We start from the raw sequence: 20,975 nt of genomic DNA on the forward strand, positions 1-20,975 counted from the left end.
CTCTGACGTCCGTCCATAGCACGGGGTGAGTTAAGGTGAAGACAAGTCAAATAGTGCCAGTAGTAGTTATGGGACGAGCTCTGAAATCTCCATCCAGACTTTTAAAGCTCCTCGCGCTGTGATTGGACGGAAGCGATCACATGACGCCGTGCAGTCAGTCTCTGTGCCGTGCCTGGAGCCAGCGCTGAGTGGAGCCTGTCTGCCAGCAGCCTCAGCAGCGGCTCGATCTGGATCCTAGCACGCTCACTGACAATTCAAGGAGGCCCCTTTTTCTTCTTATTTCCCGCGGAATATTGTTCACAATGGGCGACAAAAAGAGCCCTAGCAGGTAAAGCCACCGCCCGTTGACCCATTTACACGTGTTCGAGGCGCCACGGGCTCGATATTTGGACGCGTTGCCTTCACTCGGGATCGTTTCTCCCTTTTTCACTCGGCTAGCTAGAATAGTGCAGTCACTATGGCGGCTTCGAGCGCACTACAACCCCGGCCACTTAACAAAGGGATTTTTTCACAGGAGACGCCTGGCATTCTCCGAAAGGCTCTTCCGTCTCGAGGCCGTGTACTGGGCGGCCCGATGTCGAATTCGACACGGTTTAGTAATGCGCGACATATTAAGCTTCGATGCTGGGAAATAATGAGCGCTGCCTGCTATGCTAGCTGCCTGCTGGGGGAAATACAACGGACAGCCGTCCGTGGTCGTCCGTCCGTCCGTCCGTCCGCTCGGGAGTAATTCGAAGATTAATCGACGAGGTACACTTGACGGGACAAACCTGCGCTGCACTGTGCATTTGAACGAGCCCAGATCGGGTCCCCTTCTTCCACCGATCCACCCTTTCGTGTTCGTTTAGGAAATGTGTCAATAACGGACTCCCCTCATCGGAACTCATCCTAAACATGTGTCTTGTTTGTCAGGCCAAAAAGACAAGCAAAACAAGCTGACGACGGCTATTGGGACTGTAGCGTCTGCACCTTTAGGAACACAGCCGAAGCTTTTAAATGCAGCATCTGCGATGTGAGGAAGGGCACATCAACAAGGTACCGTAGCTCCCTCTCTCACGTACACACGCACGCACACACTCACATTCACACACAAAATCACTCTCTCTCACTTTCTCACTTCTGTGTTCCTCACTCTCCCCCATTTCGTCCGTGATCACTTTCCTCTGGAAGCTCCACTGTTGCATGGATATTTTTTTAGGTATGTCAACTTAAGTTATCTGTGGGAATTTTGATGCTCACTTAACTTATTGTCTGCCGTTGATCACAGTCGATGTCCAATTGATTTAAAGTGGGAGGACTGGATTTAATTGCTCATGTTTCAAGGCCTTTGAAGGCGTTTGCAGTGATTTGCCAGACGCTTTCAGTCGGGATGGACTGGACGCCCAGTGCCGTCAGTGACAGTTAATGAGTTGAGCAAAGCTCATCCGTTTGAGATTTGCATATCTTTTAAGGCAAGGTAAAGCTTGCCACTGCAGCTTTATGAAGGTGTGCAGAAGCGGCAAGAGTGGATAAAAAGGTGAAGTCATTCCGTAATTGTTTGTATTTTTCAATTACCCTGATGTCGATAGAATTTGTCTTTTTTAAATTTTATTTAAGTTCTGCCACCAAGCGCTTATTGGAAGAAAAAGTATACGAATAAACTCTTTTAAATGACTCATATGCATGTTTGTGCCTGTCTTCAGCGAGAATAAAAATGTTGAGGTGACATTTCTTATAAGAAATGGAGATGAAATCACCAAATTACTTAACACGATGGGATTCCCTTAAAGGTTCTTTTTAATAGCAGCACCCCCTCTTTCCTGGCAAAGAACCTTTTTGATGACAAATAAGTGTGTGACAACTTTGTTTATGTATGCCACCAGTTGTGTCATGAGCGTGAAACACAGATGAATCATCTGTGGTTTGATGTTGACGCCATCAGATTCTAACCTTTTCAGCTTGGGTTTTACTATGAGTATTTGGCAACCACCCATCAGGATAAGGCAGGCATACCTCAGTTGATATGAATCTGAAAGGTAGACGTTCGTCTTAATTGTCTGCCTCCCCTCCCCCATGTCCTTTTCCTCAGCAGCGTGCGTCTCAAGACCACAGCTGATGATGCATGCTGAGCATGAGCCGCGAAAGCAGGAAACAGATAAGCGTGTCAGAGGCATCCCTGTCATATTTCCTCGGTAAAAACCGAGTTGTTTCTGTTAGGCCAGTGACATCAGCACATTGCTTGTCTTCTACAGTATGTTTGTAATCTGAAAACAGAATCTTTTGATTCATGCAGTTGTTAGGTTGCCTTTCATTTTAATGAGTACCAGTGCTTCCCACTGAATGGGATTATAGTGGATTGTTGAAGGCATGTTGCTGTAGTTGCATATTGACCGTCTGATGTTCCTGTTATAAACAGTGACACTTTTCTCCTTCTCTGTGAACTTGCTTGTGCGGGTGGGGTAACCTGTTTAAAAAAGTCTTGTAATAGACTCATGCCAGCTGTTCTTTGCACAACCATGTCAGGCAAATTCATTCCACCCCCCATTTTTTTTCATCGCAATTAAAGCGAACAAAATTCATTTTATGAACATATGAAAAGCAATGCTGATATTCCTGGTAAATGTCTCTGACTCATTTGTATTTGATTCCAATTGATTATAACAGGATATTGTTTATTACACTTTAATTTCTGCTCAGCCACCTACAACTCTCATCAGGAACATATGGGAACAGCACAGGATGTAATTTATCGGTCATTGTGAAAGGCATTCTGTGCATGGCAGACATCAGGCCACTCAAACAGAATTAACTGCCAAATATATTAACATAAGATTTCATTACTGCGCTTTTTTAATTGCACTTCGATTGGCTTTTGACTTCGGAGTTCACTCTGCTGGTGCTGTCAAAATAGTTTCATTTCTTTCCACTTAAGTCATGCTCGTTAATGAAAAGGACATTTCAGTGAAGCTGTTAAAAACAACTTTCTTAATGTCATTCATTGATGTTTTTAACCTTTCTATTGATGTGTGCATGCTTTACGATTTTTTTTATTTGTGTTTTAACCTGTTGTCTTTGCATGGCTTCCCTCGGAAGCAAGTCTCAATGGCTGAATAATCACTTAAGTAAAAAAGCGGCTAATACTGAAGCAAAGCGGGATTAAACATCAATACAGAATGTTTTTTTTATTGCGAAAATGGGAACCACTGAACATGATTGATAATGACGGCAGGTAGAAGCTCACGCTGCTGCAAAATTTGAATGCCTCTTATAAACTAGCCATGAGCAGGTAATTGTAGGTCACCATTTTAATTTGTGTTTATCGAGGCAAGAATATGTGTTAACAAGGGCAAACACTGGCTGTGACATTAGCATCTGGGGACAGTCCCTCCTCCCCATTAAAGAGCAGCCTCACGAACCTGTTGACCCAGTCCTGTTCGGTGATGTAACTTGATACTCATGTAGGCTAAATCCAGGCGCTACCTCTATGACTCTCAACCAAGAAAGCGACTGGCGTTTGCACCTGACCCCAATGCTCATCTTCAAGCCCATTCAGTGCTAGTCTTAGAATCCCTGATGTTGGCAATCATTAAGACATTTCTGCCATCGGAACCCCAATCGCGCTGTGTTCTGTAGTTTTATGTCAGTTTGCTTTGTGGGGATGTTTGGTATGCTCTTCTGGCAGCCCTGGGGCCCAGGGGGAAAAACATTAAGAGCCCTCTAAAGTTGATAAATGGTAGACATCACAGGAACTCTTAAGGCACCTCATTCCCTGACTGCTGCAGTGTTGTGATATCTCTCTTTCCACCATTTTAAATTGATTCCATTTAAATACAATAAAAGTCTGAGGTCTTCTTTTTGTGTCATCTAAAAACAGCTCTATTGAAAAGCTTGAAATCAGCAAAGACATTAATTGGTTCTTCTAATCAATCAAATTCATTTAACTTAGTTTCCCTACCATTAAATTGTGGAGTGGGATTTTGTCATGATTCTGAAGCTGTTACTTCAAACATGAATCATAGGTTGCATTCATGACAGTAGGTGTATTTATTGAGAAATGGCATAGAAAAATAAAAATGACTCAACACAAAACCCTAAAGTTTGCTCTCGTGTGTCTATGCGGTTGTGCAATTATTGGAAAGTGAGGGTTGTTTGACTACCTGTTTGTCATGTACAATAATGGAGCCAGTATAATCTGCAGATTCCACTACTGTCATATTAAGACAAATGGAAAATGCCATTACATAAGACGGGCATGCTGGATTTCAATTTCTATCCTTGGTTCCTAGCCCTCAGTCCCTTTCCCCACTCAGCCCAGCCATGCCCTGCTTATAGAAAAAATGCTTTTGCTTATCCAGCATTATAAGTATCTGCAGTGAATGTTGTGTTGGGTAAGACAGAACATAATCTTAACATGTTAATTAGCAGATTTAAAAGTTCGTAATTACTTCATAGCATTTGGCAGAGTGCAAGAGATTAAATACAATAGCCAATTTGGCAGTTTTACAATACAAGACAAATGTTGAGTACCGAATTGTAGCACGTACGTACCATTCAGGGAAAAATGATAATGCAAGCAACTGGGTGTAACAGCGAGAGAGTGTGGCGTGTCCAAAGAATTCATAAAAAGTCTTTTGAGGACAATAACGAGAGGGGAAAAAGGGCTGTTTGTTTATGCTGAATTGCTGATACTTGGAACATATGGATGCTTACAGATAGAGATTAGATTATCAGAAAGCTGAAGATTTGTCTCAATGTGGCATCCATCTCTGTCCAAGTATGTGCACGAGTGTTGCAAAAAAAGAGGATATATAGGTGGCTTTTAAAGGGGGTGTGCTCATTCAGCCAAGAGTCTCAAGGGGCTTGAAAGCAGCATGAAGCACATCATTATCCATTGAGAAAGAGCCAGTGTGGACAGTCTTTTCTCTTCATACCACCACCATCGAGCTTGGCAGAGAAATCAGGTCTGAGTACAATAAAGAGCCACCATGCTTGCAATGTGAAGCCATTCTAACTATGAGAATAAAATGCAATATTCTGCCGTTGACTGCAAATAAGATAACCCAGAGCACTGTTATATAGAGTTGTATGTCATGATAACTCGTTACCGGTCAAGGTCTTATTCATTTAAAAATACAACAAAAAAACATCGACTCATGTTATGAACCATATCATTCTACGCATCATTAAAAAATAAAAACTCAAATATAAATAAATTGGAATGAAGTGTACAAAAGGGGCTGTATTGGTTGGTCTGTCTAAAATGTAATTTCTACATAATTTGAAACAGTTTAAAAGTGTGACAGACAAATAATACATGTTCTCTACATGTCTAATTTGACTATGCAAAAACTTTTCAGTATTCCCATTTCAACTTTCACCAAGGCAGTCATTCACGAGGGTCCATTACATCCAACTCATCCACTAATGTATATCCCTAATGTGTAATATTGCTCTCACTTAGTTTTGCGATACACTAGAAATAAACATCTGATGCTCTCATGTCAATGCATTTCTTTTCTCATACTTCTTAACATGTATCCCTTCGTTTGCTGACTGTATTCAGTGTTGACTGCAAAGAATAAATCTAATCCATCAGTTTATCTCAAAGATGCCAGTTGCTTAATTGAAACTTGTCAAAGCTGATGTGACAGTCTGGCCTGTAAGAGACAGACCCAATAACAGAAAGCCTTACAAGAGGTTAGGCATATACCTACTTAAAGGTATAATTATTCAGAAAAGGTTACCTTTGGGGCGACTATGGAGCGAGAAAGATAGAGCAGTGTCAGGAAGAAGACAAGAGAGGATGATGGAGCAGTTAGTAAATGATTGATCTGAGCAATGTGATACCTTGATATTGCTGGAATCCACTCATACTGCCTTGGCAATGGCATGCTGTCTGTGCCTGGAACTTCCAGGCAGTTTACAACATGAAAGGTCAATCATAGAGAGAAAAAGACCCTTCAGTGGTGAGTCATGTAGCCTTTTTCTCAGGGTTTACAGTGTGTTGAAAATCTGCAGCCATTATTACACATCAAGTTGCTCAGGAACAAAAAAAGACTGACGCTAAAGCAGAGATGGCCAAAACGTGATTGACTGGTAGATTTTAAAGATAGTCAGACAAGCGCATCCTCGCTCCAAAACGGAGAAAAGAGGCCTCTATTCTTTCAATCCTTTTACTATATTTGATTGACAGTGCATGACAGCAGCTTGCGTTTGCAAGATTCTCAGCACAAGCATAACAGCCAACCGTATCTCCTGTTTAGTGGAATATTGTTTTCCCTCTACAATTTCATGTTGGAACATTTTCAAAATTTTCACAAGACCATGACACGAACTACTCAAGCCGCTCTCAGGCATAATATACCACTACTGGGTGATGTGACCTGTACTGTACCGTTACTGGCTCAGCTGCATTCAGACTAGAAAACAATGTAGCGGTAATTTTCACATTCAGCGTGTGACTCGGGCGTTAGGTGATTCCTGACTTGCCTGTTATCTATAAAAATCCTTACATTGTGAGCTCTAAAGTTCATTGCATTTGCAAGAAAACTCCTACATGCTGAATTTCCATAAAATAACTGGTATTTTAAAATGTATTGAAATGATTGCCAGTCGCTCTGTTGGAGAAACCATGTGATGTTTATAGAATATACCAGCATATCCAATGTCTGGTTAACACATTTGAAATAAACCACAATTCTACTACAAGGCTTTGCTCCATTACCCTCCACCCTGGTGGGGGATGGGATAGCCTCCCGTGCATCAACATAATCCTCAAAGTGTAATACAAGTGTCGACACAGATGAATGCATGATGATCATTTGTTGGTTCATGGTTGTCAGCACATGATAGGGATCTTTTGTAGTTAAACAGAACCCCCGCAGCCTCTTCATATGCAGGATGTAAGTGATGTGATGCAGGATCAGGCTGCGCCGTGCGTAATTTCTTACATACTGGTGATGTGGCCACCAGCTATGAAGCTCGGTCACCACGTTGGCGTGTACGTGCACTCTCAAGACGTCGAGCCTCATCGATGTAATTTTTATTTGGTGATTGCATTGTTCTGAAAGCCGCTTTACTTTTATTGAGTACAGTGTGGGTATTGACTGCTTTTGAATCAGTCCCTGCGTATTAGTCTGATCTCTTCACTGGCCATGGTCGAAGAACCCCCCTTCAACGTCGCCTTGTTGTGTTTTCAGCCATTGCATTCACTCATTTTGGTAGGAAATAATTGCTTGTCCTCCTCAACACTTGAAACAAAGAGCTGTGTTAACTAAAGCTTTGATGTTCCCCTCTACCTCAATCACCACCACTTGCTCGTTCCACTAATTGCTCTTTCTCAATTCGCATACTTAGTCTTACACATGCAGGAGGGGTGGCAAGTGTCTTTCATACTTTACATTAATATACAGTCTGCAGATATTGTTCTTTTCATGATAAATAATCTTTTTAAATCAATCTACCTGTACCCTGCTGTCCATAAGTACAATTTTACTGAGCTTTTAAATCAAACTATTTTTTTCTTAAAAAAAAAAAAATAAAATTCATTAAAAAAAAGTTTGGTTGTGGGATCCCCTGACAGGAAAAGCCGAAAGTCAGTCAATCAGTTACTTTTTCTTTAATCAAAGCATATCCAAAATCCCCACTAACATGCACTATTTATACTGATCTCATGGCGCCATACAGAGAAAATTTTCAAAAGCGGCACACGTTTGGCAGTCATTTTAAACTGGTTCACAAGTCTTGAGTCAATGAGCAAAGTGATTTTAAAGGATGTTGCGACGAAAGGGAATAGCAGGATCAAATTATTTCAGCGTTTCAAACGCAGCATACATACATACCCTAAACATCAAGGGTGGCTCTCAACAGTTGATTGCAGTGGAAAGGAGAGGTAATATACTGTCCAGGAGTTCCCACTGTGAGGGTTTGCACTCATTCTCTGTGATTTTGCCCAGAAGGTATTGGCAGCAGCATGATGCGGGAGCAATTTCAACAGTTGGTCTCTTGAGTTCATTCCCAGTTCTGCTCTTGGTTATTACACCTTGTTTTGGTTATGGCTTGTTGGTTGTTGGATTGACAACCGCATGAAGCCAAGTTTTTTTTAGTAATATTTACTATTCTGGAGGAAATTTTTTAAGTTGAAATTTAAATTTATACCCTGCACTGGTTGCCGATCAACCAAAGGGCTGAACATAATTAAATAAATGTTTTGAATGAAGTGAACTGGACTGATTTCAGATTAATTTAAGGGCTGAACATAATTAAATAAATGTTTTGAATGAAGTGAACTGGACTGATTTCAGATTAATTTAAGGGCTGAACATAATTAAATGTTTTGAATGAAGTGAACTGGACTGATTTCAGATTAATTTAAGGGCTGAACATAATTAAATAAATGTTTTGAATGAAGTGAACTGGACTGATTTCAGATTAATTTAAGCGCTGAACATAATTAAATAAATGTTTTGAATGAAGTGAACTGGACTGATTTCAGATTAATTTAAGGGCTGAACATAATTAAATAAATGTTTTGAATGAAGTGAACTGGACTGATTTCAGATTAATTTAAGGGCTGAACATAATTAAATGTTTTGAATGAAGTGAACTGGTCTGATTTCAGATTAATTTAAGGGCTGAACATAATTAAATAAATGTTTTGAATGAAGTGAACTGGACTGATTTTGGATTAATTTAAGTGCTGAACATAATTAAATAAATGTTTTGAATGAAGTGAACTAGACTGATTTTGGATTAATTTAAGGACTGAACATAATTAAATGAATGTTTTGAATGAAGTGAACTAGACTGATTTCAGATTAATTTAAGGACTTGAGTAGTAGTTTACAAATGTCTCTATGTAAATGACCTGTGTTGGCAATGGACGTGTGAACAGTAAGTAAATATTTAAGCATGTCGTGGTGCCTTCTGCAACCCAATGCCTTTTGGTCCAAAACTCAACCACAAGCCAGTTTCTGCACAAGCACTCATTTCATTTGTTGGACTCAATATTTTACGCTCTTCCTTAATACGTATATAAAGTATTTAGATTTGTTTGTATTGCTTTATTCATTCACAAACAATGTAAGAATTTTTTTGGTAGTAATGTTTCTTCAGTAACCTTATTTTCCCCAATTATAAAAGGTAATCCTTTATTAGTTTGAAAGTGTGATTGTGAAAACACTTAGTGAACATAATTTCTACTCCGGCTGCCTCATAACAGCATTCCTCAGTTTAAAACAGAGGATTTCCTGGAGTTTTAGGTTGTCTCTATACATCCAAAAACATGGCAGTTTTTCACTCTGGAATCCCTGTGTGCTGTTGGCCTTATGTCAGCTGTTTTGTACATGTTCAATAAATCAGGCCTTTCCAAACATGAGCGAAGCTGAGCTGAACTGGACTAAACCATTGGGGAATACCTGAGGGGATAAGACGGAAGTCCACAATTATATTTATGAATGCAACGTCTTTTATTATATAAAGTATGCACGAAATTCTGTTTAGAATTCAAATGTTTTTGCTTCTTTGCTGGGTCACATAGCATGGATGGCATGCAGTCAAAACAAGCAGCTGAAAGTTTATCTTTTAGAGGAGACCTTTTTGTGCTGTTAACAAAAAGAAATGTTCAAGGCTGAAAACAATGCTGTGTGCTCTGCTACGACTGTCGATTTCACTATCTGTATACAACCTATAAGAGGAGAAATGGAGAAAAAAAACATTGCTCGTCTGTGACCTTCCATGACCTCAGCTGGTTTGAGGTCATCTGTCATCCAGATGGAAGCATGCTTTCTACACAACTCTTAAAAACAAGACTCAGGGCTATCATTTACATTCATTTATGTGAATTTTAAGCAGCAAATTTCTATTAATTGCTTTATACATATTTATATGACGGCTGAATTAAATAATAGAGGTCAGAATGCAGTATTTTTACTCGAGGATCAAATTATTTTACACATTGGAAAATAACGCAACAAATTATATTTAAAAAAAAAACAGCCCTTCTGGTTACTTCTCAAGAAATGTTCTGTTTGCAATTATTACACAATGCTCTTTAACTTGCTTTGGTTTCTAAAGAGAAGTAGTCCCCCACAGCTGACATGTTTGCCCAGAGGTTTGATTTACAGCAGCTGTAAAGTGCGACAGCACGCAGGCTTGGTTTGTACCCCCCCAAAAAATGCGGAAAAAATGCTTTAAACCAAACTAAAATGCTTCGCAACTGAACCAACTCAACATGCAAAACCGAAATAGGTCATTACATTCCATGTCAAGTGTTACACCCCTAATCTATTTATATATAGATTTCTTATTTTGCAATGTGAAAAATGTATATATTGCATTAACTATGTATCATTTTTTTCTGATATCGTTTAACTTCACCCCAGACTTTTAATATGCAAGAAGAGGAAAAAAACTTTTTTTTATGTTGGTACCAGATGGCATAAGGGCTGGCCCAGTCTGCGTTCTGGTATTTAAGGACCCTTGGGATAGACGCTATACTTTTCAAATGAAAAGCCAAGCTGAGAGGCACATTTTGTCCATATTAGCATCAATTTTGAACCCATTAAAGGTCCCCCATGGGCACTTAACACAAGTGCTGCGGGCTCCTTCTAACTATGCAAGGTAATGCATACTGGAGCAGCCCATGGTTAATCATCATTCACAACAGCCGGTGTATTGATTGGCGTGAGCATCTTGACGTGATGCTCTATTATTGCCCGATTGACTTGTGGTCAACTACTCAAGTGCACGGACAGTCTGAAATAGCGGCAGCAAGAGATTAGGTGCGTTTGTTGCTGGCCATTGAGAGATAAATTGGATAATCTGACTGCCTAATGTTTGAAAGTGTAAGGCTGGTAGACTAAAAAGAGAGTTAATACCTGATGCTTAACCCTTGTCCACGTAGCTTTCAAGTAATGCTTGATTGATTAGGATTCAAAAGTTTTTGAATGTTGCACTGTGTGCTTTAATGGAATGAAAGTAGAATCTATGAATTTTCATTGGAGGTGCTGATTCATGTGTTCTTCTGGACTTCCAGGTTCTGTCATTTACCTATTGCAAAATGTCACCAATAAGACATCGTGTGTCTTATAGATGTGTACAGTGGAACCTCAAAAGGTGGACCACACTCCACGGTGAAGGTCTTCAAATTTCTTTCTCGCCTCACATGAAACTTGCACGACTTCAAATGCGTGTTATGTTGGTTGGCATCTGTATTGCACGTCATTTTGGGCTTCCAATGGGAGACTATTGGTCCAACTAAATGTTTGTTTAAATATGATGAAAAATGAATCATTTCATTTGAGATTCTATATTCTCTGAATTCTTCTTGCTTATTTGCTGATTTTGAAATGATAGAGGAACGACTTTGTGGCACATGCCGTATTTGCTGTGTGCCAAATGTACCAGGAGTGTGGTAGCTCCATCACACCCTCTTGAGTGTCAGTCTGTGACAAATGGGACTCTGCCTGCTCTAATCAGATTAGAAGACCTACGTGATGTGTTGCAAATGTCCCACCTTATGATCCCGAGCATTCACTTTATGACGGCCCCAGTCTAATGAGATTAGCTGTCGAACGCCGCTACTCCAAGGCAGCCTAAGAGCTACCTCTGGCGTACATCACTTGCGCTTGAGCACCGACTGCCTTCGGGAAGCTAATCCATATTTGTGTCTTGACTCTTCTCCACAGGAAACCCAGGATAAACTCCCAGCTAGTGGCCCAGCAGGTGGCCCAACAATACCCGATGCCGCCCCCTGCCAAAAAAGAGCGACGGGAGCGAAGCGAGCGCACAGACAGGGAGCGGCCAGACGGTGAAGGTGACACCGCCATTGGGGAACCTCGCCATGAAGGTGAACGTCCAGAGATTGTGAGGCCCAGCATAGAGGCGCCACTTCCCGACAAGGAAAAGAGCGACGTGGAGCATCCGAACCCAGACAAAGCCGACAGAGAGAAAGACATCGTCCCGGCCGTTGTAAAGAAGCATCCGAACCCAGACAAAGCCGACAGAGAGAAAGACATCGTCCCGGCCGTTGTAAAGAAACCAACCATTAAAAGGAGGTGAGTGCACATAGGCGGACAGAGACATTTTGCTGAGAATGTCATTGACTCGCTGTCCTCTCTCAGACCCAAATCAGAAAACCACCAGAGTCCACCCAGTGACAAACAGAGTATACAGTCTGGCAAATCAGCAACTAAGACCAACAAGAACAATCACATTTCCAGGTGTGTACTCCACAATTAAAATCAATAGGTTTTGGGGTTTGTGATTTTTTTTCCACCATTTGTTTTTAACAAAAACAAATATATATTTTGTTCAAAATACAAGGAAAACGGAATAAATGAACTCCTAAGTCAAGAACTGATGTACGCTAGCATAGAAGCATGTGGCAAATCACTGTCGTTGCACTCTGACTTGACCGTTTAGCTGACACTGTTGACGCTTTCTCCCTAATTCTATCCCTCAGGCCGAAGCTGAAGAACATCGACCGTAGCACGGCACAGCAGCTGGCTATCACCGTGGGCAACGTGACGGTGATCATCACAGACTTTAAGGAGAAGAGCCGCTCTTCTTCCACGTCCTCATCCACAATTACGTCGAGCGCGGGCTCCGAACAGCAGCACCAGAGCTCTGGCTCCGAGAGTATGGACAAAGGCTCGTCGCGCGCCTCCACGCCCAAAGGGGATCTATCCGCGGGGCATGACGAGTCCTTCTAAGGGGCCCCCTTTCTTTTGGGGCCCCACCCACTCGACCGTCTTTTCACCCCATGTTAATGGATGCTATGGATCCCTGAGGGGGAGAGACTTCACCTTCCCCAAGGCCATGACCAACCTGGATGTGGTAAGGTGCTGGCATGGAGCAAGGTAGCGTGTTGCGCCTAACGGAGAGGAAAGGTGCCGCGGACTATAAAGAGGAAAACCCCCATGCTAGCCTCAAGACACTTGTATGTATTGTTTTATATTTGAACGTGGATGTGAGGCCAACTCGTTCTTTTGTTTTTTGTTGAGAACATTTCTTTGCCGGGCACAATAACCACCCTCGTTTTTGTTATTATTGTACCCTTATTTATTACCCGTCGCACCTGTATACTTTGATATTTTCCTTGTCGTGTTGAAGCTTGGCTGCATAGCTCTGCCGACTGATCGTACCCTCAGTGTTTTCATTGCAGTCTGAAATTTTGCCAGACCACACACACACACACGAAGGTGCTAGATACACTGTGAAAAGTTTTGCAGATCTCCCAAACACTCTATAATAACAAATCAGATTGTCACTCCCTTTGAGCAACAATACTGTCTACACTCGGAACACTGTCGGGACCGTTCTCAGAAGTCCAAGTAATCATTTTTCAAATGATAATCTTTATACAGTATTGTGTGTCCTTAACTGTAAAGTGAAGGCTGTTGTGTAAAACACTAAAAGCTGTTGCTATTTGGTCCATTACATGGAGATAATTTTAAGGTTTCTGACTCCAATTGAAGTGATGTTGCTCTTATGTCGGCATTAAGACTGAAGGATGGTTGCACACAGTACGGTTTGGTGAAACCTTAAGGAACTGTTAAACACACCTCAACGTATGATATCTTTTTATTGTAACGCCTAAAAAACCTGATAGAAATTAGTGCAAATAAATTCTGTTATCGACCATTTCATGAACGTTTTTTTGTTGCTAAATAGCAATTTAAATGTGTCATTGGAGGTAAAAATTTAAATCACAATGGCTCTTTCATATTCTAGAACAGCAAGACATGGGTTCAAAGGCTTCTAATTCACTTCCACTAATAGCTGATATGAGAACAAACAAATTTCCTTTAAATGTATGAAAATGTATAAAGAATAAATGTGTATATGATATCTTAGTTTTATTTATTGAAGGACCAAAGGAATTTCATATCAACAAGATACATAGATGAATAACAATTTGAAATGCGGTTATTGCAATTATCTAATGTTTGAGATGAATAACATATTAAATAAATAAAGACTAATATAATCCATGTCAATGGTGTTCTTATTGTTCACTCGTGCTGTGCCCAGCACGCCACACTGGACACATACCGATGTTGAGAGGCGGGCTGAGTGAACCCACCTCACCTTAGATGTAGCCCCCCGCCACATCCGAGCCATTGCCCGCACACCGGCCCAGTATAGTTGTGACTGAGGTCCATCCATCCCAGCAGGGCATGATTTTACGTGTGCTTTCTCACGGGGATAATCATTTTTGTAACTCGTATACTTTTTTTTTCTCCCTTTTGCTCTTAAGAAATTGTTCAAATGTAATCATGTATTTTATTGTGTACAAATTATGCCAACAGTGTTCAAGGTGGGGATAGGCCAAGAGAATTTAGCGGGCTAAAAATGTTAGATTTTTACACACACACATATACACAAACACACTCAAAACTGTTTTCTAATGCAATCTTTTCGAAATGGGCCTAAAAAGCCATCGTCTCGCTTGCCTTATCTACAACCATGTAGTACTGCAAGTGAAAAGATATGTGTTAAATTATTGACAAGTGGCCACTTGAGTATATGACATTGCTTGTACATAGAATTTTAAAATCTGCAAACACTATGAAATGGCATTGAAGCTGACGTCTTTTGTTCTACTGTTCCTTTCCGCGCAAGCAGTTCTGTTCTTGTGTGCGACCAGTAACCTTAATTTACTGTGTAAAGATGGTTACATTTTTTAGGTTTCTTTGTCAGAAATCCAAATATAGAATGCTTGTTTACTGACTGTATATCATAAACGTGAATTCCCACCTCAGTGTATTATTATACAAGCTCATTTCCTCCTATGAAGATGTCTGTTGTACAATGCTTTTAAAACTTATTGTTCTGTTGAAAAGAAATGTGGAAACATTTGTAGAACAGTACAATAATCCATTATTTGTTTAATCGTTTAAGTTGAACTTCTTTTGGGGTTTGTTTAACTTCCAGCTGATGTGTCATTGTTTCCCCTTGTGAAATGGTCACATTCTGTTTCTGGTGTGAAAATGTATGTAGCATTTTCAGCGATTCATAGCTTCTTGTCCAGCTTCTAATGTTGAAACACAACATGTTCCTGGCATGTGCACGACTTTGCGCTTATAGGCTAATCTGTTCAGTTCCCTTCTTGCTTCAAATAGAAATGTCTATTTATGAATTTTGCTTGTAGTTTTTCACAAATAAAATTGTTGAAGTTACTTCTTTTCTCCCAGCTCTTCTTTTCACACCCAAACGCAACTTGCAACTATCTTCGCCCTGTGTACATTGTATAGCATTATTATGGTTAAAACAGCAGCAGTTCCAATGACCTTTGCGGTTTCTTAGTAGAGTCTATAGTTATTGTCCAAGCTGGAAACCCACTTAAGTGTAACATGAGCAAGGTTTCGCTCCATGACTGGATCCTTCATCCTACTGTTTGACTTACGACTCTTTCCGCCACTCTGACGAGGAAGCACAGAATCTCTCCCTTGAGGAATGTATTGAACATATCATAAAAAAAGAACATTGCTTTCAGGTCACGACCCTAGCGGATGGACGTTCAATATGAGCTCATATGGATGTGACTGGGTCAAAAAGCACGACTCTGAAGATATGGTCTGATTTTTGCTATGCAATTTACTCAACTAACTCCCTCACCTGAACTCCACAAGCTGCAGCCGAAATGGCCAATCGTGTGTAAGGTTTCCCCCATAATAAATTAGACTTAATTGTACAGAATATACAATCATTTTGAAGCTTTCACTAATGTATTTAACAACACATCTTAAAACAGGTGTTTAATCAAATATCAGACAATTCACCCATGGTAGAGTCTAGACAGAACAAGACATTTGGTCATTATCTTTATTGGCCTCCTGGCACTGATCTGACAGTTGTTAAGGCTGAAGTGCTGACACTAATCCTTGTAAAATAGCAACTTAATTAATGCATTTGTTAAGGACCGGGAAAATATATCAGCAACTATTTGGACATGCAAGCCATGTCAAAAATAGCCCCTTTTAGAAGTAACAAAACACACTTCAGTTATGTAAACATTTTACTACTAAAGTGTAGAAATGTTTGTTATTTACCTTGTCAAATTTCATTGATTTACAGCATTCATTCATTTATTTTCCATTGCGGGGGTTGCTGGAGCCCATCCCAGCCAACTTTTGGCGAAACGCACACCACATCCAAGCCTGGTCGACAGTGAGCCACAGGGGACAGACAACCATTCGCACTCACAATCATATCATCACCAGTGGGAATCCAGCCCGTGCCGGCCCGCATCGAAGTCAGGCGAGTGAACCTTTTACAGCATTGACTAAAACTTCTTGAGCACAGTAATTCCTGATGGAAAACCACACATTATGATAGCACTCAGACCACCATCAAATCCAGGCATATAATTACAACAGTTAAAGAAGTGTTGAAACTTTTATATTCACCCTCCCCGGCACGAGGTTGTGCATAACTTAATGAGTAATATCAAAAGGGGGCCTTCCCACTGTGTCACTAGCATGTGATTGCAGTGCCAATTTTGGAAGCGGCATCTTTACGCTCTCGACTCGCTTCACAGAGCATGTAGATTTTCCATACATATTGCATGGTTGTCGGCTACGTTAAATGAAGAAGTCAGTGAGATATTAGTGTGGCCAAACAATACAAAGCACCCTGGTGGTGTCCAACAGAAATCTGAACATGCCATTTTCCACCCGCAGAGATCAAATCCCCAAATAAAAGCACAATGATGAAGGATTTATCAGGTTGCAGCCTCAGTGCTCATAAAGTGGATCAGTAAATCTCAGCGGAAGTGTTTGTCTGTCACTGGGAGGACAGACCATAGTATTAAGAATCTTTGAGAGCGGAACTGAGCCAGAACATTTTCATTTTAATGTAAACAGTATAAAAAAACAGAAGTGAAGAGAATAGGAAATTCCTTATTTTCTGTTTTTACTTGAGCAGTTGATGTTAATTCCACCTAATTTATTCGTATCTTGTTTTGTTTATTCACTGAACAAAATGATGCGCTTTAAGGAAGCTGCCGCCTCTAAATCCTGCTCCGCCTGTGTGTGAACACTTTCCAAAGGGTAATTGCTTGTGCATGCAAGCGTAGTGTGCGCTTTATTGGTATATAATAGCTATACATAAGTGTAGCGTTAACATGAGAGGATGTGCAGTAAATCATTGATGAACCTTGGACCTTGAGAGGCTTATAAAGCAGCTTTACCTGCAGGTCATACACTGATACTGTGCATCTTGACACCTATTAATACATTAAACACTCCAGGTTGTATTTGATTTAACTTGGCCCTTTAACTCAGATGCTAATTTTATTAAAAGCATAAAAGTACAGGTTTATGTCTTACTGCCAAAGCTTATGCTCTCCCAGAGCGTTCCGGCCTAATGGGGGCACATTGTGTTATCATTTGGGCTAATTGCTGCTCAACAGCCTTTTTCTTGTTGTCTGTCAAACCGAAAGTGTGTAATCAGTCTTGACCTGAATGCTGACTACAAAGTATGCAAAGTGTATAATATTCACCCAGTTTAATTATTAACAAGATTAAACCGTCAGGGATTTGAATATCCAATCTATAATAGGAGTTCATGATAACTCTGCTTTCACGGTGTACTGACAGAATTTAAAACATGGTCTCTTGTGTTGTACATCCAGAAACACTGTAAAACCAATCTCCTATATAACCACCCCCCGAATGAAAAAAACCACTACAATAATTCCAGAGGGCAACCTGTAATTGGAGTTTCTGTGTCTTGCTCAAGGGCACCATGTTCATTGGTGGGAACTAGAAAACCACACTGTGGCAGGTAGTATTCTTACTCATTCACAAAATATGCTGTAGACAGCTGTTTTTACTAAATCCTTGCAGGGTTGTCAGTATATACGCGTATAATGATATAGTTGCCACTAAACATGAGAGCTATTAATCTTGCAATTGTGATTTTTTTTGTCAAACGTGGAAACAATAGGCTAACTCTCCTATAGACAAATGGGTGAATGTTTTAAGAAGAGAACATGTTGTAAAGGAACGTATATGCTTTGTTCTGATAAGTGTCCCCTGATGATGCTTCTGTTCAAGTTGGCTGCAGCTATCAGTCACTTACAAACCCGTGTGTAAGGCTGACAATTTGGCCTGCCTCCAAATACGCGTTTCCATTTGGGAGCACTCCAAACAAAATGGTGAGTGCTCAGCCAAGCGTTGAGGAAGGCTAAACATGAACTCATTCATTTGGCTGACCCTGGACTGTCAATTGTTGCTTCTGGCAGGTAAAATGGAATCCATTCCGAGGTCAAAGTGTTCTCCTAAAAGCACTGTGCCGCATAAACGAGATGACTCCAGTTTAAGGACACAGCAAGTGTGAATCAGATGTGCAGATTGAATGATAGCAATAACGTGTTGATGGCAAGACTTGGATAAAACACTTAAATGGATGCTACTGTTATTTGTTTTCTTGGGTCAATAATAATTCTATTGTTTCCCTTCTCAGTTGAAGTTTCAATAACTGTGAAATGTCCATTGACTATAATAAACACCTATGACAATTGCAGAGGTGTTCTGTATACATTGTTTTAGCTGCATAAATGATGATTAAATATGTAAAGATTTTTTAACATCCGCTGATGGTGTCGTGGTTCATATTCCACTGAAAAGGTTTAATATCGTGTTGTATTTAAGGTTCGTTGACTCTAAAAAGTCTGTCAAGGCGTTCATATTGAAAGAAAACCACTCAATTCCCCAAAATGCGCACATTTTCAATGAGGATGAAACGGTTCAGAAAATGAGATGAGATGAGGTTAGCTAATGCAAAGAGCAGCATAGTGCAAAGATTTAACCTTTCTCTTGTCTGTGATTTTATTTATTTATTTTTGCAACACCCCACTGTTTATCTCTTCGCCTCTGATTGTGTGATCTTCACAGACGAAGAGCACAGCAGCGAAGCATATTCTGCAGCTGTTACAGCTGTACAGTGTTCCTTCCTTACACTGCGACTGATTATGAAGATAACAAAGGAGAAGATCGAGGTGATTGGAAACCTGAAAGGACGTGAGGGGTGGGATAAAGGTGCTTGTGCTGTGATATTAAATCCACAAGTGTTGGGTTACCGTGCGGTGGTGTGATTGTGTCTTAGGGGCTGCTACCTGATTATTTTGCCAGCCTTATGAGTTGCAGTGAAAAGCCTTCCTCTGCAGCAGGGGAGCATAATGAGATGTGGAGAGGAGATGGAGTGTGGTGTCTTACTTCAGATTTTGGGTGACTTGATTCCTAAGTGGGGATGGGAGAACATGGGTGCTTGGGATGTTCCATTCCAAAGACATCAGTATATTACAAGGCACGCATGGCGTGCTGCTGCCAACTGGCACTCCTGGTGCTGCATATTGAGTCTCTCCTGCAGAGCACCACAGGCTCCTTGGTGTCAGCCAGCCAGTGAATCATTTATGTTCTTGCTGTCGTACTTGCCAATGTGTGTGCATGGCATCATTTCGTTGTTGTTGTTGTACTGCGAGATTTTGGGATGAGACGGATACTGTATAGTATCCAATGAATGGAATGATGGCGTAAAGCTTTGTTTGTCTTAGATACGGGTCTCAAGCAAACAAACGCTCTATTTCGTCAAGGCCTGATTAGGATGCAGGAAGCACAAGCTGAGCCCACTAACATCACCTTGCCATATCTTTTCACGCGAGCCCACAAGCAAAGTGATGCGGGTGTCTGCTGGCTAAAAGATAGTATCAGTCTGTGTGTGCCTCGCTCCAATATTTCATTTGCGCTGGAACTCATGTCCATTCTTGGGAATTGATGGATAGAATTTCTATGAATGTGAAAACAGACTATGCTCCTCTCATACCGCTGCTGCCGTGGAAACAGGCAGGCGGCCAACATATAAACCATTAAACTATTTGACGCACTAACCAAATTAAATTGAACTAGTGGCTGTATTAAAAATTCTTCTTTTTTTACATATGAGTTGTTGTTATTTATATTTTTACATCCCATGGCAATCTAATTTTCATCTAAAGGCTTTGTAGTTGATTTACCCACAGTAAAATGTACAATATTGCAATAACATCACAATTTTGCAGTACTGTAAACATTCTAATATTTTTTCTCTCACTATCTGTCTATTTCATATATTTTTTTAAATTTTATTTTCACCATTCAACAGAGTTAAATCGCATACCCCCAAAATTCAGCAAAAAAACCATGTGTCTGGAATGTATTTTAATTACCCCGAAATGAAAGGGTACTCCTTTTTAGACCAGTGATTGCATTTTCTGACTCTTTGTCCGCATATCTCGTCTCCAATGTAACTTTGGTGGAAGCATAAGATTACATTTTTGGTCCAATTGCCCCATCTTGTGGATTAATGTCCGTTTTAAGATGAAATCGAATCCTTGAAACTGCTTTTCAAGGAGTAACTTGGTCTGTTTCTGTATCAATTAGCTGCAGTGAAAAAAACAGAGAGTGAAGGGAGTTTACATTCATCTACAATTAAAGTAGCAATACACAATACATTTCACTTTTGAAAAGAAATTCAATTAACATAGATGATGTAATAATCGGGTCATAACATAATGATGAAATGCCAGTGTGAAGGAAAAGATGATGCAACCCCGTGGTAAAATCATGTTCAATGTTGAAATTTGGATAGGACATAAATTCAGAATGAATTGAGTTTATTTTTTTAAAAAAAGGTTCGGATGATTACTATTTTACCAACAATAAGTACATTTGTAATTGACAAAATTACAATTAAGTTTTATCAAATGCTTTGAGGCAAACTGCCTACGTGAGTACCCCATAGAAATTTCCAATGGCGTTTGTCGCTGATGTATGTGGTATACATGTAGACAAACAACATGCGCACATGCTTCGTGTTACCTGTTGAACAGACAAATATTTATTCAGAAGGTTAAATAATTAATCTGGAGATTAAAATAGACAACTGCCAAGTGTGTGTGGTTTTGGAGCTGACAGCTATTTTTGGGAATGCAATTATTCGCTTACTAGTCA

At 40.3% G+C, this 20,975-nt stretch overlaps 1 protein-coding gene across 1 annotated transcript; it reads left to right on the forward strand.

The window, feature by feature from the left end:
- Positions 1–123: 123 nt before the first annotated feature.
- rybpb (RING1 and YY1 binding protein b) lies at positions 124–15,161 on the forward strand. Its single transcript, XM_077602174.1, has 5 exons — positions 124–328; positions 913–1,035; positions 11,667–12,035; positions 12,102–12,200; positions 12,443–15,161. Exons 1-5 carry the CDS (start codon positions 303–305, stop codon positions 12,690–12,692), a joined length of 867 nt encoding a protein of 288 aa, XP_077458300.1. The 5' UTR covers positions 124–302; the 3' UTR covers positions 12,693–15,161.
- Positions 15,162–20,975: the final 5,814 nt, after the last annotated feature.

Source organism: Stigmatopora argus, chromosome 6 (genome assembly GCF_051989625.1).
Source record: "Stigmatopora argus isolate UIUO_Sarg chromosome 6, RoL_Sarg_1.0, whole genome shotgun sequence".
In the NCBI taxonomy this organism is placed as follows: Eukaryota; Metazoa; Chordata; class Actinopteri; order Syngnathiformes; family Syngnathidae; genus Stigmatopora; species Stigmatopora argus.

What these genes read in the sequence shown, in the direction of transcription:
- rybpb (XM_077602174.1), top strand. Translation starts at nt 303, where the DNA reads ATGGGCGACAAAAAGAGCCCTAGCAG. An exon ending in AGGAAGGGCACATCAACAAG is followed by an intron (nt 1,036 to 11,666) that starts GTACCGTAGCTC and finishes TCTTCTCCACAG; the next exon opens with GAAACCCAGGATAAACTCCC. An exon ending in AAACCAACCATTAAAAGGAG is followed by an intron (nt 12,036 to 12,101) that starts GTGAGTGCACAT and finishes GTCCTCTCTCAG; the next exon opens with ACCCAAATCAGAAAACCACC.